This window comes from Melopsittacus undulatus, chromosome 3 (assembly GCF_012275295.1).
Source record: "Melopsittacus undulatus isolate bMelUnd1 chromosome 3, bMelUnd1.mat.Z, whole genome shotgun sequence".
In the NCBI taxonomy this organism is placed as follows: domain Eukaryota; kingdom Metazoa; phylum Chordata; class Aves; order Psittaciformes; family Psittaculidae; genus Melopsittacus; species Melopsittacus undulatus.
This window is the reverse complement of record NC_047529.1, coordinates 117,798,024-117,822,752: the sequence shown is the minus strand read 5'-3', so window position 1 is coordinate 117,822,752 and position 24,729 is coordinate 117,798,024. Positions and strand designations below refer to the sequence as shown.

Genomic DNA, 24,729 nt, shown 5'->3' with positions numbered 1-24,729 from the left:
GGTAATATGGTGGGGAATAAAGAGTTGTTGAGGGTTCCACTCAAACACAAGGGAGTGACAGTGATGGGGGTTTGTTGGGTTCTTCCCTCTAAGGAAAGCAAGGTATTCATCTCCTGCAGGTTTCTTTCTTCTCTATCCCACCCTCCCTCTTTGTGAAGGCCAGAAACAGGCTGCAAGAAATGGACACCATTCAAAGCCTTTCAAAAGACCAAGAACCTTTCACACAGTCTCTTAAGTATGTTGTGACCTTCTGCATCTGCACTTGGACAGACTATCACAAATGTGTAAGTATCAAGGTATTTAACATGGTACATCCAAAGTAAACTTGTCCTTTTTGCATGATTTCCAGAAGGAAGCTTCTAGCAGGACCCTGGAAAGCAGACATACAATCATAAAACCCCAGGCTGGTTTGGGCTGGAGGGACCTTAAAGCTCATCCAGTTCCAACCCCTGCCATGGGCAGGGACCCCTTCCACTGGAGCAGCTGCTCCAAGCCCGTGTCCAACCTGGCCTTGAACACTGAAAGCACACCAGATGAACATTCAGCATTGCCAGCATTAGTCCTGATGCTGAATTAACTTAGTTTTAGTCTGGGAGGCTATGAAAAAAGCACAAGTTCCACAGGTTCTTTTAAAGCCACGGTCCCCATAGGCCCAGCCATGACCTGGGATCCCAGCATCCACTCTGCATGCAGGAGGAACCAGAACAAGGACACTGCAACATATTTTGATGATTTTATTATTTAATCTTCAAAACTTTCTGCCTTGAGACAGGAATGCATGATAGATAGAAATGGCTCAAACATCTTCACATGAAACACTCGGAATCAGAATTCATTCACAATAAGTTCTCTAAAACATCTACAGTTACATAATCCCACCCATTTCCATCCATTATCACAGATTTCATTATTTGTTAAACAGTAGTTGCCAGCAATGGAAAGCTGTAAGGCTTTTTGCATATTAGTAGAGTCTTCTGCACTACAAACACAAGAGTATCACAACTATAACTCTCACTTTACGTGGCAACCCCAGGTGACAGATGTCCCTAAAAGAAATGTGTTGCGTTATGTGGCGTTCATGAAACCGACAGAGAGAGCTCTGTGCCTCCTCAGCTCCACAACCTTCCTCCTTTCCCAAGGTTATGTCCTAATCCTATGGCATATTCCTCATTTGGAACCATTACCTCTGCTGAGCTGACCTTCCTCTTGAATTGCTGCTATTTGGCAAACCTGCACGTCAGGCAAACTGGAGCTCTCCAATACAACTCTATCTACGGAGCACAGTTTGAACAGATGGGTTGCTTGGAATCCACATCTCCCTCCATCTGAAGGGAATTACTTTGAGGTTTTCTGGAACTGTTGTAAACAAGAGGATAATTTTTTATATATATATGTGTGTATATATATATTTATATATTTTATATATAAATGTTCTAAATGTCCTTTGGGAGTCCATTTGTTTTTTAATTTCCAAATGATGACTAAATACCTGATCTGTAGCATTTCTCCTGAGAAGATACTAGTAAGGGAATGACAGTTCTGATGCACTTTGGAATGGCACAATCACGTAAACACTTGCACAATTAAGACTTATGAACTCATCCAAAGTTTCTAAACATGATATCCTACCTAAGAACTAAAATACCAGCATGATGCAGCGAGTTAAAAAAGAAGAAGAGAATTCTATGTAATCAAAATATAAACAAGTACATAGGAAATGGCTATCTGTCAGTAAGTCTATAGCTCTTTAAAGTAGGAAACGTATGTACTTAAGGGAAAACTGTAGCTATCTGACAAACGTGGTAAAAAAAGGTACTTTCCAAATGCATAACAAATGCCAAGATATCCCGTAACTGGCCAGGTATAGCCACATGAGAGCTGCATGGCTTAGAGCAACCCAGGGAGGGGGGGTGGAAACAAACAAACAAATGAGAGCACAAAAACAGGAAATCAGCAAATCTAGGGGAAGAAATAAAGAGAAAATCACATCCTCATCCTCATCTAAATGCCTGTGTGCTTCTATCCCAACCGCTAACGGAGCCAGGGGGAGCAAAAACCGAGACTGCAGCTTAATGACTCCTAAGAGTTCTCTCTACAAACGCAGAATTATCAACTGAATACACTAATCCTAAGCACCAACTTAATAAGTTAACTGTATTTATAGTTCTCCTACTAGGGATGGAGCAAGTTCTGACTGAAGGCTTAATGTGTAACTCTGGAGCCCATCTGACTTGTGTGTTCTTGTCCTGCTTCCTCTGCTGTCCACATCAAAGTCACTGTAAAGATCCTCTTGAAGCTTCAAACTCTCTAGGCAAGCGATTCCTTGACGAGACAATGGCATCCTACAGTTTCAGGTCATGAAAGGTGAAACACGACAGCACTGGGTTAGTCTGTTGTTAACCAGTCTGAAAGCGGAACAGCCAACACTGCTCCTCGACAGGATTTGCCTTAGAACTAGCAGCACCCAGGGCAGCCCAACTGCCAACACATCCAGACTCCACTAGGAATTAGTAGTGTTAGAAAATTGCATATGTGTTAGGTCAAGAAGGCATTGCCATACACGTGGCACCACGACATTGTTTTCTCTTCTCTTTTTCTCATGAAGAAAAACCAAAGGAGAACAGCCCCAACCGAGGAGCTTTTTGGTTGTCTTTGTGTCACAGTGCTCCCCAGCTGGAGCAGCTCAGTGCTTCCCAGCAGCTCAGCACTTCACATAGTTAAGGTGGTTTACTTGAGCTAATTTCTCAGAGCTAACCTTTTTCTCCAGTATGTATTTCATGCCACTTCCTGACAGCAATTTCAGAACTGAAACGGATCTATGGTAATGTCCACTACTAACTGTGACCGGATCTTGACACAGACCATCAAAGCCAGGCCCTTGGGATGGTTCCACACATCGAACTGAAGCTCAGACTATAGAAATCTCACTGAAACTCAAAAAGCCGGAGTGGTCACGAACCCCAGCTACTTCTCCCTATTGAACCCTCACCCTGTAATGAAAGCACGCACACCAAAAGAAACCACAACCGCCTGAGCTGGGAGCATTAAGACACTGGTGAGTCCTCCTGCTGCTCTTCAGTGACCGTGGCCTCGCTGTGCTCCTCACTCATCTCATTGCAGGGCTCCTCATCGCCCGGCTCAGTGGGATCCAGGCTGCTCCCCTCGCTCTGCTCCTCGCTCTGCTCCTCGCTGGCCTCTGCAGACTGCTCCAAGTTGCTCTCCAAAGAGGCTGGGGAGCTGCCAGTTACACTCTCGGTCTGGTTCATGTCATTGAAAGGCTGTGGCAGAGGGGCAGGGGGCTGAGCACCGTTGTCACCGGCAGGGATGGGCACTTTGGTTGCGCCGATGTCCACGACAATGTCATTTTGTGGCAGAGTCACCTTCTCCACGAGTTTCCACTGGATAATACTCATGTCTTTCCCTCCAGTTGAAATCAAGTGACAGTCGCTATGGGTGAAGCTGACGTTTGTCACATGGCTGCTGTGAGCGCTGTATTTGTGACTTGGAGCCTGTCGGAAACAAGCAGAAATACAGATTAATGGGGGAAACCATCCCTAGCACTGTTCTCAGATATACATTTGGCTGCCAGCTTCCACAATGACTGAGCTGGAGACTCACCTTTGGCTTGGAACAGGGATACTGAAAGAGATGGACCTTACAAAAATCATCAGCAACTGCTATCACTTTTCGGTTCCGGGATCTGACAAGGGCATTGATGTCTGTCCCATCTGATCCCTCAGGCCACACTCCTAGGAGACAGCAGATAATTAGTGATGGCAGTTGTAGAAAGCTGTGAGAAAAGGGAAGCTTAACAAAAGGCATTAAACTGGAAGCTGGAATATGGACTGCATTAAATGGTATTGCTATTTTGCTCACCTAAAGCTGCTCCCCCAGACCCTCAGCCTTGGCCAGGAAATCCTCCTGGACTTACCCTAAGTCTCCTGTTCAAAACCTCAGTCTTGTTTAAAGCTTATTTTAAGGTCAAGTTTGCTGCTGAAACTGGTAACACTTCTGTCTGTGCACAAAGGGGTTAAAAGCAAGGCTGATGCTGGAGCACAGGACAACACAGAGTAGGCAGAGATTTCTTTTGGCTGTCTTTTAACTCTTAGTATTTGCATGATTCAAAGGAGCCTGATGACACTGCACAAAGCCAGCCTGCTGCATGAGTTTCCTAGAGGTAAGTACTGTCAAGTGCTTAAGCACAATTCAATATGCTTTTAAGTGTAAAGAATGACACAGATACGTCTAGACAAAAGAATAACACCAGGGCCTGGATGAAATGCACTGAACAGACTGGGGAGAGGGGAGGCTTTAACAGTGAATAAAGACCCTAGAGATCCCCATAGCAAACCTGCTGCTTCACAGCTGCAAGAAATGCTGAGCAAAGGGCAAGCAAAGGGGTATAAGGCAGTAACTGATGCCAAAGGTGCTGTATTTGTACAGCTCAGATTTGGGCTTCTGAGAAGTTCAAGAATTAGAAAGAACTTTCCTCCCTCAGATTTCACACCCCAAATAATTGCATCCCTGACTCACTGAGAGGGATGCTCCCTCTTCTTCCTCCCTTACAATCACTGACTGTGGTTAAATAAAACCCATGTGCTGTCCATGTCATACAGCACAAAATGCCAGCTTAGAATTGCCTGGTTTTTCTCAAACTCCCCCACTCTCTTGCCTTGTTTTCATGCAAAATGGCAAGTACCATTTAACTTGAAAGTTGGGTTTTTCCCCATTCTTCAGTGGGTGGAGTACTTGATTTTCTCTGCAGAATAACAAAGGCAGCTTGTTTCAATGCCAGTAAGCTACGTTGTGGCTAATGTACTAAGTAAAGACATGAAACGCTAAGGCAAGTATTTAGAATCATTGTAGTGCTCTCACATCAGTGAAATCAATCTGAAAAGCAGATATTTAAGAACTTCCCAAATGAATGCATTTTAACTTTCTCCTGCATTCTATATATAAAATACTGTCATCAATCAGGTGGGAGTCATACACAAGCTTCTAATGAGATTCCTGATTTCACCTACCACCGCATGCACACCGTGCCGAACAGCTATGCCATCGCCTCTTCTGTTTCATTTCAGATTATAAAGACTAATATTCAAGCCTGCATTTAATATCTTTTGTGTTCCCAAATTCCTTTACCAGCTCTAAAGGTAAGACAACCCTTTGTCATAAGACAGCAGGATTTGCTTTCAATGCAGCAGGCAAATGTGGAAAACCCAAGACATTTATGTGACCAAGTTCTTAACTTGAAAAGCAATAAAACCCACATGACTTTGTTATTAGGTACGAGGGCAGCACTTCTATTCTAATGGACTGTGCTGCCAGCAGCAAGCCTCTTGAAAGAATCAGCTCAGATGGAAGTGTGGGAAATGTGCACTAAATGAGAGAGTGACTTCAAATGCTGGGGATGCAGATTAAGGAGACTGCTGAGCCAACGCAATGATACCAAGGGCCAAAAAGGAGTGATGCTATTCCCATCTGAAGCAGGCACTTCAATCCTTTCAACCCAAAGCCTGAGCCTATGGACACACTATTCCACACAGCTAAATTAGTAAAACACACACCCTCAAAGTCCAAATCCCATAAACTTAACCCTCTTTCCTGAACATCAAAGCTCGCAGCCCTGAGCCAGCTGACCCTCAGGTCAAAGCCAGACTTCTCCTTTGGGCAGCAAATACCTGCTAGGTTGGCTGAGCTGCACTGTCTGGTTTAATGGGAAAATCCTTGCCTTTGTCAGAGGCTGAGCAGCGTTTTAAGTCTCTGCACAGGGTGTCAGCCTCCCAGACAATATAAAACTGAACATGATGAATTTTGGCTGGAAGATTAAATACATTCCGTTTTGCCCCAGAATAACATCACATTATCTGCTTTGTCTACTTCGCTCCCAGGCCCTCTGGCACAGCAATGATTCTGAGAGCAGCTGAGACTGATTCCGAGTGGTTAAAGTCTGTGTGAATCCAAAAGGGAATGCAGGCAGCATCAGCTGACTGAGCCACTCGTTGAGAACAACAAGTGGAAAGGCTTCTCCAAACAGTGGTTATGGGAGCTGCCCATCTCCAGCCTGGCTCCAGCTACCAGTTAGCTCCTGTCCAAGAGCTGCTGACGACACAAAGCCAGATTCCTTCTGCACTCCCACACCTCATCTCCTTAGGTCAGGAGTAAAGGACTTCTGGGATTCAAAGCAGCTCCCTGCCTGCTCTAGCACCAAATGTAATGGTAGAAGTTCAGTGGCAACAGAGCCACCGTCTGCTACCTCCATGCTTCTGGCAGACCGAAGTACTCTGCATGGAATGTAAAATGGCTTCACTCCAAGGCTATTCCAGAAGGAATATTCAGTCCTTACAAAGTTTCCTCATTGCTCTTGGAGAAAGACGTTATATTAGCATCAGTTTTGCTTTTCATTTTCTCTAGCATCTCCTGGACCTTCTGATACTCCCTTTAAAGCAAGGCATTTGTGCTGCACTATTAGTTCAGTCTCAGAAGCAAAGGCAGTGAAGAAATAACTGCTGGGGACCAGTCCCCTGTCAGCTAGGCTTATGTAGACAGAGCATCAGGAGGCAACAGGCCTTCCCCTTCCACTTCAACCAGGCAGACTGAATAAAGCCAAACCAAGCATGTAACTGATATTCAAAACTGAACTCCTAGCCAGTGTGCAGAGAAGATAGGGAGACCTAACCCTTACCTCTAAGGAATGTGATGATTTACCTGCTTTTGCAGTTTCCACCATGAAGAACAGAGGTAGGTATGTGATCTCTGCGATGGAAGCGAGACATTCAGCTCGCTGCTGGCACAACTTGGCTTTACAACACTGCCAGGCTGAATCCTACTTAACTCCCAGAGGAGCTCCTCAGTTATAGCCAACAGCTGCCTTCAGCAGTGTGTATTACTAACCTCTGACTACAGGTATCAATGTGCTGTCATGACTATAACCTACACTCACATAGTCTTGTTCCTGGCCCCAAGATAAGGCAAGCAAAGGAGAACGCACGTGTGCCATATGAGCACTTTAAAACACCAGCTTTTTGCTCCAGTACCTCCAAAACTGGTAGCCTAAAATGACAGCAGAAAAATCAAATCCCAAACTTCAAGACTAAATAGAAATCCACTGTACAGTTTCAGTAGTGCACCCACTGCTCTGTATCACAGACAATATTGTGGCCAGCCTCTTTGGTCTGTCACCTCAGAACCATCCTCAACAATCATTAACTGGTTTCTAATGACAAATTGAAGCAAAAGCAAACACAAAGCACAGCATGAATAGCTTAAAAGCAAGTTAGATGGTGCTTACCAAACACTTGGAAGCCTAGCACACAAGTGTATGTTGTCCAATCTATATCCTTACAGTCAGAACGATTCCTGATTAGCTTACAGCCACTTGGAATGTCCCCTGCCAAAAAAGTGAATGATGAGTTATGCCATATAAAATCACAGTCACATAAGTGCTCTTTGAAGGTGCTAAGACAGTAAGTAAACGCATCTTAAAATCAATCTGGAATCATACTGTAAAGGCAAAGACAGACCAGTACCTTTATCACACGCCAGCTACTCGAAGCTTTGCGTGATACATGAGTCCCATTTTACTTCTCATTTCCCTCTTCAGATCAGGGTGTCTCAAAACCTCTTCCCTACAGCCTGAGTCCCTGGCTACCTACTCTACAACATGTTTTAATAGAGGACAACGACTCCTTCCTACCAGCTCCATGGATATGCTGCAACTTAACCAAGTGATGCTTGGAAGAGAGTGAGCAACTGCTGCCAGGGGAGTCTCAAGCTGCTTCTCAGCTTCTAACTAGGAAAAGAAAGACTGCCCATCTTGTAATACCCCAACATTACTAACGGGTCACAGCTCTTTGCTTCCCCATACAGGCAACTGTAAGAACCAGCATTCCCTTTTGGTACACTGAGATACTGCACTCCCCAGATCTGAAACCTCAGTTGTGCCAGGCAGAAAGCACATGTTAAGCTGACATATATTTGAACTGCTGGCTCTTCTTGCCTGTCCAGGAACAGAGCTACAACCCTCTTGGATCTAGTTAAAGCCACAGGAAGACAGGAATACAAAAATCAATGGAAAACCAGACTGATCTGCTCTATGCAAGTCAAACACACTTTTGACATAACCACAATTCGCATTTCTGTATATTAAAAAAGACAAACCCATTCTTCATACTAACACATTAAAGCAGAATTATGGCTTTGCTTCATTTTCAACACCAGCTGAGAGAGGGTTTAAAACAGGAAAGTGCAGAAGAGAACAGTGGCACTGATTTTCTCCCCCCAGAATAACTGGTTACTGTTGACACTAATTAGACAACTGTATATATTATGTTCAATCTATGGAACTTTGGGCCAACATCAAAACATAGGGCCACTTGTTCTGTACATTCTACGCTGTGAAGCTGATTTATGACCTTGTAAAGAAGTAAGCTATATTTGGCATTGCCATTAGGTAATACACAGCTCTGAATAACATCAAGATATCTGATTACACAAGTTCAAATTGGCTCCTTTGTCAGCAAGCATTTTGTACAGTTCTGATCAAACACCCCCCTCTGACAGCTAACACACGCTTTCTGTTTCCAGCAGCTCTCAGTTCATACTTACAGTATAGTATTTCATAGTCTCCTGAGTTTGACATTATATACTTGTTGTCTGGGGACCAGTCAAGGTGTGTAATATAGCTGGAATGTCCCTGCAGAGGAATGCAGTAACACCAATGTGAAACACTGCTCTTCATTCCAACCGAAGCAGAAGCTGCGCCCACAGCTGGGACAGCAAAAACCACCTCCTCCCCATCCACCCCAGTCTGCTGCAGTTCACTTGTGCTCCTTTCAAGGAGCTGTGCATTGCCATAACTGCTCTGCAGCCATGGTGGAATATATGATATCAACACTCGCACCCGGTGTTTTGAAACAAGAAATCAATGCAGAATTGACCAGGATTTGCCTCACTCTTCCCTGACTTCCCAAGTCTTTGCAAGCCAACTCCAACACGGAAAAGAACTGGTCAGTCATTTCCTAAACCCTGCCAGACATTTGGCAGCTGTCAGAATTCCTGAGGGTGGTGGGGAAGGGGCTCCATGCTGCAACATCCCTTCAGGCAGCAACCACTGAATGATGAACTGGAACAGAACACTGTCACCGACAGGAGGATCCTGTTTTCCATTTCAATCTTTCTTTGGGACCTACCCACTGATAAGGAAACATTTCCCTCTTTCCTTTTCTGTATCTTTACATAGAATGAACATAATTCATGGCTGATTAAACTGTCTGACTAAATGGACATCCTCCCCTTCACTGGCAGCATCCATCTGCTTCAGACTTAGGCAGTGCAAGGACTGAAATGCCCACAGCCTGTAAAACCATGAATGATTTCAGGTGAAGTCCCATGCACTGAACACCTCGGCGTGTTGGGGCTCTCACCCCACAGTGAGCACATGGTACTTGCTTTTCCTTTGCTAACAACTCGCTCTGATCAAAGCAAACAGAGACAGCGCCAGCTACCCTGGACACACTGGAAGTTCCTACCCCAGCCTGTACCTTCCCATTGCTGGTGCATAGCTGGAGCCCTCAGGAAACAGCTGCGCTACCCAAACCGGTTGTTTCAGCTCATCTGTTATCCCTTCTGATCACAACCAACACTGTCCCTCACTGGAAGCACGCTCTCAAGTCACAGCTCGCCTCTGGGAGCAGCAGCAAAGCCTGCCTGTGACTGAAAGGGATTTCAATGCAGCAGTGGGCATAGAGCCCTTGTGCACAAGCTGATGCTGCTGCAGTAGATCACATCCTCCTGAAAGCATTCAAATAACGTATTCAAGTTGGAAGAAACAACCAGAAGTTGACTCACCAGCAGGACTGAGTCATACTACTTGGAGGTCACCCTCCAGGCTACTGAATGACAGCAGAGAGCCAGCAGGATGCGGTGCCAGCACCAGGACAGCACTCCGGGTCCTGGCCATGCCTCCGTGTCTCCCTGCTTAGCATCAAGCTGGGATGGACCCCAGTGTGCTGGCAGGCAGTGGCAGGGAGGGTACAGCCATAGGAAATGGGATCCCCAATCCAGTCAGCTAATGTACTGATACCTTCTGCACAAGCTGCTATGGTCAGGGGAGCTCAGTCTCCACCAAAACCAGGTTCTCAATTCTGGCTTCTATATAGAGGCACTCAGAATGACAAAAACAGTTAACAGAAACCTGCTTCCAAGCCTTAATGCTTCTGCCTAACAGTGCCTACTGCTCCCATCCCAGTTTTTATGAGCCCCTGGCAAACAGACATAGAGGTGCTGGTCTAAATCCAAATACGCTCTCTCCTGATACATATAGGACATATAATATACAGAGAAAAATGGTCTCATACATCTTCAAAGAGCTCACAGAAACGCTGAAGTACATAGCAAGCTAAATATTACATACATAGAATCTTAGAATGGGTTGGGTTGGAAAGGACCCTAAGCTCATCTAGTGCCAGTCCCCTGCCATGGACCATGTCACCCATCCAGCCTGGCCCTGAAGATGAGCCATCTTTGAGTGACTTCATCCCCAAATGAGTTTCAGCATTAGGTACAAGGCATTACTCCACCCAACTGCTAACTTCCCATTGGAAATAAGTCAATAGTCTGAAAAATACATCACATTTGGTGCAAAAGTGTTCACCCAACACTGACAGTTGCAGCACCCATTACACTACAGTTTAAATTCAACCACATGCTGAAAAAACCTCCGAAAACATGAAGCAAAACCTAAAACCAGAATAGCATCAGGCCACAGAGTTCCACTGCTTAACATCTTAGTGTCTGCAGAACACCTAAATACCAGAACTGCTGTGTTTGCTCTGAAACTTACAGTGCATTTTCCATATCTGCTATACTTTCTTCCATTCTCTGTTACTACGTAGAGGTAAATGAAGTTGTCGTGGGATCCAACTGCAAGTAAGGTGCCATCTACAACACAAGAGATTTGCTGTAAATTAACAGCATGCCCGTTTTCCACATGTTCATGATTTCAGATCCATCACTACTGAAAACAACTGCTTACACTCTAGTTAAGGACACACAACCTGAAATCGTTTTTCAGTCCGTATCTGTTGACTTTGGGGTATGTTTTTGGAGCAAGTTCTTTCACTTCTGCTTTTTTTTTAAGGAAGTATCTAATGGGGACAATGTCTAATGTCTAAGGAAGTGTCTACGGGGATAAAGCTTCAGATTGCACTGGATTTCCTGTCACCAGCAGGCAGTTTGAGTGCTCTGCATCACACAAATCACCCTATGGTTAGCTCAGCCCTGGAGCTGGGGCTTGCAGATCAACCAGCACTGACTAATGGCTACATTCAAACATTATAAGCAGTTTTCTAACTGTGCTGTCCTCACTTAAAACCAAAGCACATGGACAAGAGCTGCTGTGAATCATGATCAAATGCCTCTAATGTCCATGAACATCAGTGCGTTTAGTAGTGAGGAGCCAGCCCCTGATGATCTGTCATGTCATGTCATGTCTGAAGAGGACACTCAGTCCTGGCCTGAACACCCTGCAATCCCATAGTAAATACTTAACAACCAGCTGAATTTCAGAAAGACCTGAGCTTTGTTTTATGGTTTAGTATTAATAAACTTGAAAATTAACTAAGTATATGAAATATCACAGCCTTTGACAGACTTTTTTGTTAACCTTTTTTGTTAACTATTTAGCTGAGGACTTCTAATTTTTCTGGGAACAGTATTACTAACATTGCTAATTTTACTTATATTTACTTATATAAGCTAATATTATTGATACCAGCAGAGTGAAACATGAAGGAAAAGCTGGAAAAGGCAACTGCAGAGTTTATAGTTGCAGGACTCCAAGATTCAGCAAATACAAGCATATCTTTAAGCAATATTCAGTTAAGCACCTTAAAGATCTTTTCCAAAGCTCTGCCTTTTCTAGTGACACTGGGGTGCTGTTTAAAACAGGTTAACAGAACAGACATCACATTAATCAGCAATTACCATGACTAGAAAAGGCTGCCTACCTACTGAGTAGCGCATCACCGAGAGCTGCTCATTGCCATCAGTGTGTATTGAAACCAGATCCCTCGTTTCCGCATCCAGAACAAACCACCTGGAGAGGGAGAAAGAGAGAATTCCTGTGAGAATTCCACTAAACAAAGCAAGCAAAAGAGCAATAATCACTGCCTGACTTCATCTTCCTCAAGGGTAGCACAGCAAACATCTGGTTTTAATGGAAAGCTTTCCTGGTTCAAAAAGCAATAGGAGTTTCACAGAATCCCAGACTGGTTTGGGTTGGAAAGGACCTTAAGGTCACCCAGCTCCAACCCCTTCCACTGGAGCAGCTGCTCCAAGCCCCTGTGTCCAACCTGGCCTTGAGCACTGCCAGGGATGGGGCAGCCACAGCTTCTCTGGGCACCCTGTGCCAGTGCCTCAGCACCCTCACAGGGAACAGCTTCTGCCTTGTATGAAGAATACATAAGATTCTAGACAGAGCCTGGTTTCCCCCTGCCTTGAACACTGCAGTGATCACCATAATGTCTGCTGGGTGACAAACATGCCACCCAACAGCTGATGACTGCCCCTCATCCTCCTGAGCCTTCAGCCTACACCTGAATTTTAATCTCCTGCTTCTTCCTCGTTTTGAAAAACACCTTTGATGTAAAAGCTGATCTTTCAATTCGTATGAAGGTAAAACCCCCTAAGAATGAGGAGCAGCAAAAGGGGGGGGGGAAACATTCCCATGGTCCTTGTAAACACAAAACTTACTCTAATCTGGTATTTTCCCTTGCAATCCTTTCCATTTCTATGCATAATGTTATCAAAGAAGGACCAAAACCACCATTTACTGACGTCAGATGGTTCACAACCATGCAAGCCCCCTGTATTTGACTGAAAGCACAGAGGTGTAGCACTGTGGTATCAAATCCAAGGCAAAACTGCTGCTGCTCTTTAGAGCGCATATTGAACTTCATCTGGTATTAGGAGACAGCCTTTTGTGGCACCAGTCCTCCTCCAGAACTTGTTCTGAACAAGAGATACCAGCAGCAATCTTGGCATGGGAAGAGCCAGTGCACCATGACAAGCTTGGTAACAGAGCTTAAGAATAGGAGCACATCTAGTCTGATGTAATGAGACCTGCTCTCTTCAACCTTCCAAGCTCTCCCAGTGCTGTGGCATCTCTCTTCTTCCCTTTAAAACACATACCAATAACCCAGCTAAAAAAGAGGCTTTCAGAAACAAACACTTTCTGATCAAATCCCCAGGGAAACAGAGCCTAAAGTAGTGACTATAGTTGTGCAGTTACACCTGAATTCCCACCTTTAATACTGAACGCTGACCCATCAAGGCATTTGTGAGTGAACAACCCAACCCACCTGACAGCATTGGTTCCCTGGGGTACTTAGGTTTCTTCATTTTGATGCTGAAGTGGTATAAAATCTCAATAGCTCTGTTGACTGATTTAACCTCCTTATGGCTCTGGCTTATGCTGGTTGTGTCCTTCAGCTTTCAGTTTTCTTAGTAATGGTGTATTTAGATCTTTTTGCCATGCATTCGAGTACTTGTAAGCATAGCACTCAAGATATTCTACATGACTGTGAACATGATGTCACAATTTGAACCACCAAAGCCAACTTTCCTAATGCTCCATTCCCTAGCCCTATCCTAGTGACCTCCACACTGGAAGGAGAGCACCACTAGAACAGCAACAGATGGACACATCCAAGGGCTTGGTTTATTAGGTCCAAAAGATATTAGACTCCTCTAATATTTGCTTTAAGCATTCTGGGCTATGAATCAAGTTATTAAATGACCTGTTATGGGTCTGAGATTATTTTCTTGTACATTAATCAACATGTATCATGCAGCCCTTTGGGAAATAACTCTCTTGGACCATTTGTTCTGGCACAGAAAGCACTGTGTGCTGACCCTGGTTAGGCAGTAAATTTGAAAGTGGTCTGTTTATCTTGATGCACAACCCCATTTATTCCTTGTCTACTTGAACATTTACCAGGCCTCATTTCAATTCAGTTTCATTTGTGTATCTCAAACCTAGCACTAAATCACGCCATTTCAGAACTCAATAAAACAACAGCGAGAATGGAACTGCTTGGTTCCAAGAAGAACAGATTAAAATCCCAAACAAACCCAAACCCAAGGCCACCACAGCATAAACTGCTGGCCTCAAGTAGTTTAAAAGGAAGAATTGAAACTGAAAATGCTGAAGTAAAAGTGTGATGTTAAATGGTCTGGGAAGGGTGTGTGTGGGAGTCAGTCAGAAGCAAACCACAGCCTGAATGCTTCAGCCCCTCCATATATATACCTTGGTTGTGCTTTGATGAGGTGATTTCAAACATGTCTAATAACTCATAAAACATGGAGCCTGACCTTTTCCCTTCTCCCTGTTTCAAGTACTATTAGGCCAGTATCTTCTGTTCTGTTTAATCAAGGTAGAAACACTTGTTTAATTCAAGGCTGTAATTAAAAGGAGATGAAGAAGGGGAAAGGTGCAATGTGGAACCCAAATACATGAGAGTTCAGCAGGATTTTCCTCAGGAAGGTGAAAACTAGGTTCCCAGCCTGCTGTTACAGCTCATGAATGTAGTGCAGACTGCACCTTTGTTTTGTAGAATGCAATTCCCTATACAACTATGAACGTTTTTCCACCACTAAAAGGAGCTGGAATTCAAAGATTCAGCTTGTGTTTTGATAACTTTCCCATATGCAATGATTTCAGGACGGATAGGAACAGCTCAAGAGCACTTCAGTGCAGCAATATGCCATGTTGAGCGCTGTCTTACACAAGTTCACTCTCTTCTCCATGTCAATACAGGAGGCTGCAGGTGTCCTTTGGTTTGGGAAAGGGAAAGATCTGAACTCTACCTGTCTCATAAGATATTATAACATACACACTATTAAAATATATGATACTTGGTAAAGGCAATAAAGGAGTGCTCATGGAACCCTCTACCAAAACAACAGTTAAGCTGAAATCAAGATCTGGGCTTTCATGAAAGAGCAGTTAAAACCAAAACAGACTATTAAGTAACTTTCTGCCTTCATCTAATCCATGTAAGAAAGACCTGACCTCTTCCCCCAAGCTTTTTGGGCTGCATAACCTCAAGCACAAATAAAAAGCAAGTTAATTAATATATATATATATATACATCACGCAAAGCATCAAACTGTCTCTTTTAAACTTGCAATCATCACAAGTCACTTCAAAGGCGTTTACCTGCCCGAGTGCGTTCCTATTGCGACCACTGCTCCGCTGGGATGGAAGTCAGCACAGTGCCCTGGTTCCTGAGTGGGGAAGCACAGACACATCATTCACCCTTCTGCTTCTTCCAGTTAAACAACTCTCATACCAAAGCTACCCCACAAGTCTGAGGTGAACTGACCCCAACAAAGACAATCAGCAGCATGCTCACAACCCTCTCTTAGTGATATGCACTATATGAGCTTCCTGAAAGTAAAAAGCTCAGTTTCTGTGTAAAAGGATATTTTTGCTTGGGTGTAAGGACAGAACTAGGCAAAATGGACAATGACAATAAGGAAAGACAACCCTGCACAGCTGTATGATGCCCTGTTTCAACTGTCTGAATAACTGGGAAAAGAGTTAAACTGAACAAGAACAAAGGACTAAGTATTATTTGGCTTAGATTGCCAGGATGTCATCAGAAGTGGTAACCAGATTACAGCCTCTGCAATGTCTGATGAGCTTAGTTAAGTTTATCAAAGCTTCCAAATAGCTGTTTCTAAAGCCAGAACTACATGATTGTTGCTCCTCTTGCAATCAGATGTGACAATAGTGTTGCAGAAACTGATTTTTTCCTCCTATTTTTCAGCTGTTTAACACTAAAGGGTTACATACATCTAGCAGCCTGGTCCATTCCAGTGTGTGGTCCACAGAATTCCACATACAAACTTGCCTATCTTGGGCACATGTTAAGAACAGGTCTTTGAAAGGATGGGATGCCAGTCCCCAGAGTTCATCTGTATGTCCCTGGAAAAAAAATACACAGCATTTAACAATGAACGGAATAAAGGCTCTCTTAAAATAACCCAGCAGCAGGGAAAGCCTTTCCACTGTTGGGTTCCAGCCCAAACCAAGCTGTGCTCACCTGTACCTCTACCAGGAAACCATCATTAAATGTGCCCCGCAAGACAAAGTTTCGTGAAGTACCCACTAAGAATTGATCTGCTTTTCCTTCTGCCACTGCTCTGATTGTTCCATACTGGTCAGGAACCTAGGAGAAGAGACAGGAGAAACCTGATTTCTATTGAGTTTGTTTATTGCATGCTTGAATCCTAAGGCACTGCTCTATTTTACAGCATGCATTTGTTTGGTTTTCTAAACTCTTTCTCTTTAGAGAACACACTTATCTTAGCCACCCAAGAGAGAGGAATCAATGCCAGCATTCAGGAAGTTGTCTGTCACAGTTCTGGTAATACTTCTCAACATAAATAAATCAGTTTCAACATTATTAACAAAAGAGTGGCACTGATGTGAACAGAGTCTGTTACTTAAGCCTAACCATTGTATATGATGGCCACCTCTTAGCCATGTTTTCTAAAGGTCAATATTAAAGTAATAAACTCTAGTTGGAACTTAACATACATGTTAAGTCAAAAATGCTGCTATGAATGGACACGAGGTAAGGAGGGTAAACCATTATTAGAACAGCTGTTCAAGAAGAATCTATTATTTCGAGAGCTCATCCTATTATCATGACAAAAAAGGACTTTAAAATCCATTATGTCCATTATTTTTCCAGTCCATCCCCATTTACCTACCACTGCCACACAGCCAAATCACAAAGCCGTATGTATTCCATAACCTGGTTTAGGATGAAGTTAAAAGAAGCTCCTGACATAGCCTATGAATCATTAATTGTTACAGCATACCCATATGTATTCCCTGGACTGTTTGCCTTAGGTCAAACCCCCCTTGGTAACATTGTCTTTCTCCGGACAGGCAAACATAACAAAACCCCAGACAATACTAAAAGCTGTCCTCAAAATGGGATGAATTCAAACCAAACCAAACCCCCAAAACCTAAGGAAGGGTTGGAAGAAAGGAAAACCTTAACATTTCTGTTCAAATTAGAGAACTGTAGCCTCATATGGGCTCATCTATAGGCTGAAAATGTGAACAACTGTATATTACAGATAAGCATTGCCATCAACCTGAAAAGACAGCAATCAGAAGATATCCTATCATCCTAAATCCTGATCCTCCAAGGTGGGGGGAGGATCTCTTGCCAGTCAATCCCCAGCTCCTGGCAATTCCCTTGTCTCTTGCTTTCTTACCTCAATTTCCCTTTCAGGATTCAAATCATGATCCCACAGGATGATCTTCCGGTCTTTCCCACCTCCAGTTAGCAGCATCCCATTCCTCACCTGACAGAGTGTGAACACGCTGCCATCGTGAGCTTTGATTTGTCTGCTTATCTGATATACTCCTACATGCACAGAAAGAAAACAACAGAGAACACTGCTTGGTTTTCCAGCTGGGCTTTAACAAGAAGCTGTGCCTCTTGGCAGGACAAGGAAGTAACTGAGAGCAATACATAACACCATGTGGACTGTCAGGCTATTTGTATTGCACTAGTATAGCAAACACAAGGTGGTAGTGTTTTCTTACGGGACAAAATGATCAGGCACATGCCTTTCTGAAGAGATTACTGTGACTGATTGTCCTAACTCTTTGCAAACTGCTTTCATCTCTTTGCCTTCCGAAAGAACACAGCTTTTGCAGATGCAAAAGAGACTGTCCTTTAGAGTCAAGAAATATCCAGCGAGTCATTAGGAGGGAAGAATTAAAGCCATTTGATTAAATAGAAACTCAAAGACTTGTTGTCTATAGTCTCATGGGGATACAAAGCATATTATTTATAGCAACATTTCCAGGATGCATGAACCTAATACCTAATGCTGGATATCGCCACGCTTAAAAATAGTAGGACCGGCATTCGACATTTATCAATGCAGCAGCCTACGCAAAGGGAAACACCAGGAAGGATGAAAGAGAGATGAGAAACTCAGGTCTTGATGTCAAAAGAGCTGTTGTAGGAAAGCTTATTTTTAGGAAAGAGAGAATCTGGTGCTTTGAGACCTGCGTATTTTCAAGCTGCTATCACAGAAAAAGCCTAAACCATCCTCCAAATACAGCCCAGGTTGACTCTGCTGCCTCTGCCTACAGCTCAGGTCAGTTCAGGTCAGCCTGCTCTCTCCCTGGGCAAGGAGTTTGAGGTCAAGTCCTGTGACCAATCTAATGGGATAAACCCATCAACAGATCCCAACTCATGAATCCCACGTTTAATTAAGCTAATGTAAATTCATGTTCTATTCGATATCTTTTAAGATTATACTGGGAAAAGGTTACTTTGACACAGGAATGTCAGATAATGTGTTAAGTTAGTTTTCCATTGCAGTCAGCTTCAAAGGCAAGAAAAAGATTTACCTACAAAACCAGACTTACCATTAAAAACTTACTTTTGACAGGACTGTTTTCCTGGCATACCCATTTAAACCAGAGTGTTTGAAATAGCTGCCAAGGGCAATAAATTATCCTTGCATTTATAAGTTATCTTAGGGCTCAGCTGTGCCAGGTCTGCATTTGTTGGGTAACAAATCATTTTCCTGACTTTCTTGCGATAGCTTTGCCCTAAAGAGGATGTTTAACCCAAATTTCAAATCAGATGGGTTTTAAAGTATATTTCACAGCCAAGACTTGAGTATCTGCTAAACCAGACACGGTTGTTTGTGTAGCTGGTACGACTACATACAGAGTTTTCCCTTTGCGTACAAGTCCTGTTCACATTAACTTCAACACTTTGTGTTATTCCTCTGAGACTATGCATGACATAACATATGCCTTAAGAGGCAAAGGTAGCCTGCAGAATCCTCAGACTGATCCTACAGCCTCAGGATGAAAGCAAAGCTGATGAACTGCCCACGGTCTGAAGTGTGAGGCATTTAAATGAAGCAGCTTTCCTTCATTTCAGGCACAGTCTCATTAATTACTGGGAAAGCTGACTGCTCCTAAGTCAACAAACTCATGAGGCCTGAAGGATGTCAGTACCACCAGTTAGCAACAGGCACTGTACACCCCTAAGCATGTCTGCTCCCCTACTGCTTTCTAATGCAACCCTTTATGTGTGTCTTCTACAGCCTAGCTAAAACCTGTGATTAACTGTGAATGGCTCTTACCTTTAGATCCTTTTCCTGGAGTAGATTCTACAGTAGTTTTGCCCCATATAAGGATTATCCCACCTGAGTCTCCAGTGAGCACATCACCATTTCCCAAAAAAGCCAAACACTGAACAAATTTGGGTTTTTCATATTTCTGAAAAGCAAAAAGAAAGGGGTAAGTGCTCGGACTCTTTCCATCAGTAGCATAATGGATCCATCCCCAGACACCCTGCACACAATGGAGCACAACTTAACCTTTGCTGTTTCTTTACCCCTCTTCTCAAACAGTACATGGGAACAAGAGAGCAAATGTCTAGGAAACATAAGCAGATCGTTCCATGGAGTTAAAACTGACCTGCTGTCAAGACATTCTTACCCCAAATATCCCTTGCTTCCTTGATAATGAATTGCCACTCCAGGTCCAGAAAAATATATGAGATTTGCCACATGTTATTATGGTATTTGCATCAGTTGGATGGAATTCTACAGCAAGAACAACTTCATTTGTAGTCTGCAAGCATAACAGGAATAATGTTTATTCAGGTGGGACATTAACTACTGGAAACAGATACAACATACCAAGGTTCAGGATAGAGATAGGAGAAACTAAACAGCTCATTGTATGCTTGAAAGACTCTAAGTGTTCTGTGCTAAATCAACTGTCTGAATGACCACACGTAACTTTATATGTATATTGATAGCTTAGATTGGTAACAGATCTTTATAAAACTTAGGGTTTTACATTCCCTTTTTAAATCACAAAAGCTTCCACCCTCTGGAACAGCTCAGATTTCTGCAATGGGAAGTGAATGATGTATAACAGATACTTGCATAGCCTTTACACAGACTGGGTTTCTCTTCCGGATAACAGAGGCAAGTGGGACAATGGTAACACAGAAGGATTTTATCCATCATTTTCTTCTAACATTCCACCAAAAGTCCTTTCAGGTTCTTTCCTTCTCCCAAAGCGAAGCCTGCAGATCTCAACACTCGGAAACGCCGAGTCCTACCTTTGCATTTTTACTGGCTGCACACACTGGTCCTGAATTATGGTTCTGTTCTGTGAAGCTATAAGTGTGTGATCATATAGAAACATATGCTCATAGAGCATTCTGCTTGCTGACACATGATTAAGTACTTAGTTCTGCATGAAAGTACTGTCTCCTTGCTTGGTGTTGTACAAGGCAAAGGAGATGTCTCAAACTATGGACTTCAACTGAAATTTCTCATTGGATGGGGTCTTTCCAGTGGAGTTAACGTTACCTGAACACTGACCACACCATTCTGAGCATTTCCCCCCATCTCAAAGCTTTTCCAGTGTACAAGTTAAGAACACATTTCTTTTGTGCCCTTACACAGTATTCCACAGTTGCCGTTTCCAAGTGAGCTTAAACGTGTCTCTCACAAACTGTTGGATACATGGCAATAAAACTGCTTGTATTTCAGGGGAGGAATTTGGGCAAGAATTACCTTGATTTCTGCTATTTTTGACTTCCTCTGCCAGTCCCACACCGTGAGCATGTGCTCATTGGAGTCATCGATTACACACAGATGAGTACCAGAGTCCTAGAGGTGAAAGACAAAGAAAGAAGCGCTGACAAAGTCCTATCATACTGCTTAGAGACAGGGCAGGTCTCTCTTTAAAAACCCATAAAGGTACATACATAAATTCAGCAAGCCCTTTTAAAGCAACTGTAAGGTTGATATATATAGTATAAAGTTAACACTTTCTGGATAAAATGAGGCTTACAGAGCAGAGAGACCAGCACCTATGGACAAGCAGCAACATGCAAATATACTTGTCAATGATGAAGTGAAATAATCTTGGACAGTACTGGTGCTGGACACAGTTCTTGTATGGGTTGATGGAATTGTGTGGGACACAGCTCTAGATCCTGCACATTCACTGTTTCATTCTAGTGAGGGAAGGTGAGACTGTAATATGGTATCAAAATCAGGCTCAGCTGCAAAAGGGAACTAATAAAACCCAAAATCTATCCCTCAAAAATACCTTAGTGTTTGTGTTTGTGATGGAACACGTATTTATTCATCTAGAAAACAACTGTATCCGAATTCAACAGCGTTACTGGTTTACTGGAGTGATGGGAATGACAGTCCTCCTTTCACATCATTCTACTTGATTTATGCTGCCCCTAACTGTATGCACCCTCACAGGGAACAGCTTCTGCCTTAGATCTAACCTGAACTTACCCTGTTTCAGTCTGAACCCATCACCCCTCACTGCTCTGCCCAACCTGTAGCTGTACCTTGGATTGCCCCATGAAGTATATATAAACCTCACTAACACACTTAATTCCCAAACAGATCATCTGAAAAGCCTCATAAACACACCCCAGAGTTTTCCTTCCCATTCACAAGGGACTGGATCCATAACCGCAGCCGTCTTACCGCTTTGGAGAAATCCAAACACCCCACTCCACGCTCAAAGGTGCCGAGGCCGATAACCTGCAGCGTCACCAGGCTCACCGAGTCCCATACCCTAACATGGGGCTGCAGAGGCTGTGTGAAAGAGCAAGGGGACAACCAGCGTCATTAACAGTGGAAGCATCACCTGCAGGTATCACCTTCTGTCAAGCAGATGCTACCTGAGTTAAGCTGCAGACCAAAATGCAGGATGAGCTGTGCCAGTGATGCTGCTGGGGAGCATCTTGAAGCTCAAAAGGCCAGAGTCAAGGTAAACTTGCTCCCTGTGCCTGGGCTATGGGCATGGCAATGGTGCTGCTGAGGCACAATATAAAGCATCTGGTAGCTGTGATGCTAAACCTTTGCCCAGTTTAAGCCATTGAACGAATAATGGAAGAGTCATCTTGCATTTCAGACCCCAGCCCTAGCAATCTAAAGCAACTACCGATAATAATGATCGGACCTTGGGGTTTATACATAAAGTAGGCAGAAAAATAAACCCTGGTGCAGCGAGGACCCTGACAATCACCAAGCAGTGAATGAACACGTCCATGCTTGTGTTTCATACAGATCCCAAACCAGCTTAGCTTCAGAAACGTGAAACAATCACAAATGAAGTGGGGATTAAGTTGGCTTAAGGACAGCATTCACCATAGAAAGTGACAATAAATCATCCCACTGATGGAAAACAAACCAACCAGCCCTAAGAAGAGAGGCAGTGGAAATCATAACATCTATACAAGCCCCCTGCATTCATTGCTTACAAAACCTAAGAAATGAAGTTGAACATCTGAATGAGGGTTATATTTAACATTCTTCTGCACCTCACAGGCTCCATCTTTTGTTTCCCCACCCCCTTTTTTCCCTTCTAACTTCACAAAGACAATTCAATTGTTCCAATTGTGACAGAGTTTGCCAAGACCCAGAGACAAGAGCATTTAAATGCACTTGCTCTAATGGACAAGTTTGCAGGAAGGCTTCACACACCCTCCATGGATTCTCCAAGTTGCTTTCCTCTTCCATGAAGCCTTAAGAGTGACCCATAGAACTGGGGACTCGTTCTCCTCTGGGATAAGACTTATTGAAAGGAACGTGACACAAGTGATGTGGCCTTAGGAATCAATGCCAAGCTTCCCGTCTGCTTGCAAATTAAAACTGAGTTTCCTGCATCCCAGGTAAAGGACTTCCTGAGCTTCTGCTCTTTTTGAGGTACAGATGAGGGCTTAGTTGTAACTGGCCTTTGCTAGAACACAGGCTGCCACCTCAGAAACAGCAACATAGCTCAGGAAGTGCAGGACATAAACTCAACTGCAAACAGAAGATGAGGAGGAGATTATCAAAACCAAAACCACACTTTTCCCTGATGTTCAAAACAAGATACTACTGCTCAACAGCTCTATTACTTACCCTTCCATCTTTATCCACTCCAGCTAACTGTCCTGTTGCAATTCTAATTTTGTCTGGATGAACTGCAAGACTAAGACAGACAGAAATATGACTTTTTGCTGTCAGAGGTCTTCAAAACGGAGGTTTTTGTAACGTTTTCTTTCTCAACAGAAGCCCATGAAGACACTTTAATGACCCTAAAGCCCACTTATTAATGAGACAGCTTGAATGGGTCTCATCAGGCTATTTAATGACACACTGGATAGATCAGGCTCTGGGTGCTGGCACACAACCAGGAGGGCCATAAGAGCCACCTCCACATGTGCTCTGACACATCTAAGGTTTGCACAATACTGGGGAGACCACTTGTAACACAAAGCACATTGACTCATGATCAACTTCCTACATGGAGTTCTGTTTCATGTTTATAAGCACCACAGCATAGTTTACACCTAAAGCCACAGACAGCATGAATGTGGGGAAACAACCAGCTGAGAAGGTGGCTTGTGCACCCAGGAGCGAGGAATGACTACCACTTGCAATGAGTTACTGATGCAGTTGCAGTCATTGAGTTCTCCCATGTGGTGCACTACAAGTGTAAGTAAAAAAGTCGGCTTTTGCTTATTACATCTTGCTTTGGAGCCCATGTGGAAAACCTGATTTCACCATATACACACCCTCTTAGTACCAGTGGTTTTCTGACTGACCTTCTTATGTGCTTTCTCTATAAGGTTACAAAGGTGAAGAAAGCCACTGGAATAGGAAGCAGGGGAAAGCCTGAATGGATCAGAACGCTGGACACCAAACCCACTTCTGAGTCAGACTAGCTTTCTGAATGGCAGTGCAGAACACAAGGCTGACAGCATCCCTCCCACAGGAAGCAATTCCAGTCATCAAAGCACAGCCAGAAGAGGTTTAGATGGCAACTCTTCTCCACTGAGGTACAGTAGGGAGCTTATATTCACCACTGCATTAAGTGCTCTACTCTTCAGACTAAATAAAGTCAACAACTGCCCCCACAATAGCATCACCTTCAATTTCCCTGCTTCTCTGTGTTGTTTTACAAACGTCTGATTTCCCAGTCTGAATACTTGGATGGGCATCTATGAAAAAGGGAGAACATTAATGCTCAGTTTCCCCTTTGGTTTTCTCATTTTTAAGACTACACCTGTGCTGTACTGCTGGTAAATCACTGCTTTGGAGTTAGGGTGACAACTGTTCATTTCTGAGATATCCATTTAGAATAATTCAACTCAAAGGTCTTTTCTCCCATCTGGCACTCTGACAGTGTCTAAATATGCTGCTGGTTTATATTCAAGCCAGAAATCCTAAGCATAGACTGCTCTAGCATCACTCATTTGTGCAGTGTTTACTACAGGAGTACCTACTGGGACTGATGGAACAGACAGTAACTACAATTCCGATGACACTGAGCTCATACAGACAGTAGGAGAGAATAAAACCAACACATTCCTGCATTATTACACACATACTTACATGCAAATGTTCTATACTAACCATTTAACGCAGTCTGTGTGACCCAAGTAGTGCCGCTGAGTTCTCTCCTCGTAGTTAAACAGTACCACCACTGAGGCTATGAAGTACACGATTTCTCCGGTCGGGAGGAGGTAAACGTTGGCTCGACAGTCTCTTCCACGATACCCATATCTACACGTGTATTGTGGTTCAAGTCAAGGTTTCCATAGTCACTCAAGAGCAGGACAATAAAACCAAATC

At 43.5% G+C, this 24,729-nt stretch overlaps 1 protein-coding gene across 2 annotated transcripts in view; it reads right to left on the bottom strand.

Annotated features, from left to right (window-relative positions):
- Positions 1–721: 721 nt before the first annotated feature.
- Positions 722–24,729, bottom strand: part of EML4 (EMAP like 4) — a 107,874-nt gene continuing 83,866 nt past the window's right edge. For both annotated transcript variants that reach the window (XM_034060396.1, XM_034060395.1), the window contains exons 9-24: positions 24,511–24,660; positions 23,014–23,083; positions 21,592–21,702; positions 20,653–20,748; positions 19,559–19,693; positions 19,201–19,336; positions 17,299–17,450; positions 16,110–16,235; positions 15,860–15,991; positions 15,221–15,288; positions 12,009–12,097; positions 10,844–10,941; positions 8,608–8,695; positions 7,292–7,390; positions 3,619–3,749; positions 722–3,509 (exon numbers count right to left, since the gene is read on the bottom strand). In XM_034060396.1, the coding sequence (XP_033916287.1) occupies positions 3,045–3,509; positions 3,619–3,749; positions 7,292–7,390; positions 8,608–8,695; positions 10,844–10,941; positions 12,009–12,097; positions 15,221–15,288; positions 15,860–15,991; positions 16,110–16,235; positions 17,299–17,450; positions 19,201–19,336; positions 19,559–19,693; positions 20,653–20,748; positions 21,592–21,702; positions 23,014–23,083; positions 24,511–24,660 (2,146 nt within the window). In that variant the 3' untranslated portion in view covers positions 722–3,044. The remainder of the gene's footprint in view (positions 3,510–3,618; positions 3,750–7,291; positions 7,391–8,607; positions 8,696–10,843; positions 10,942–12,008; positions 12,098–15,220; positions 15,289–15,859; positions 15,992–16,109; positions 16,236–17,298; positions 17,451–19,200; positions 19,337–19,558; positions 19,694–20,652; positions 20,749–21,591; positions 21,703–23,013; positions 23,084–24,510; positions 24,661–24,729) is intronic.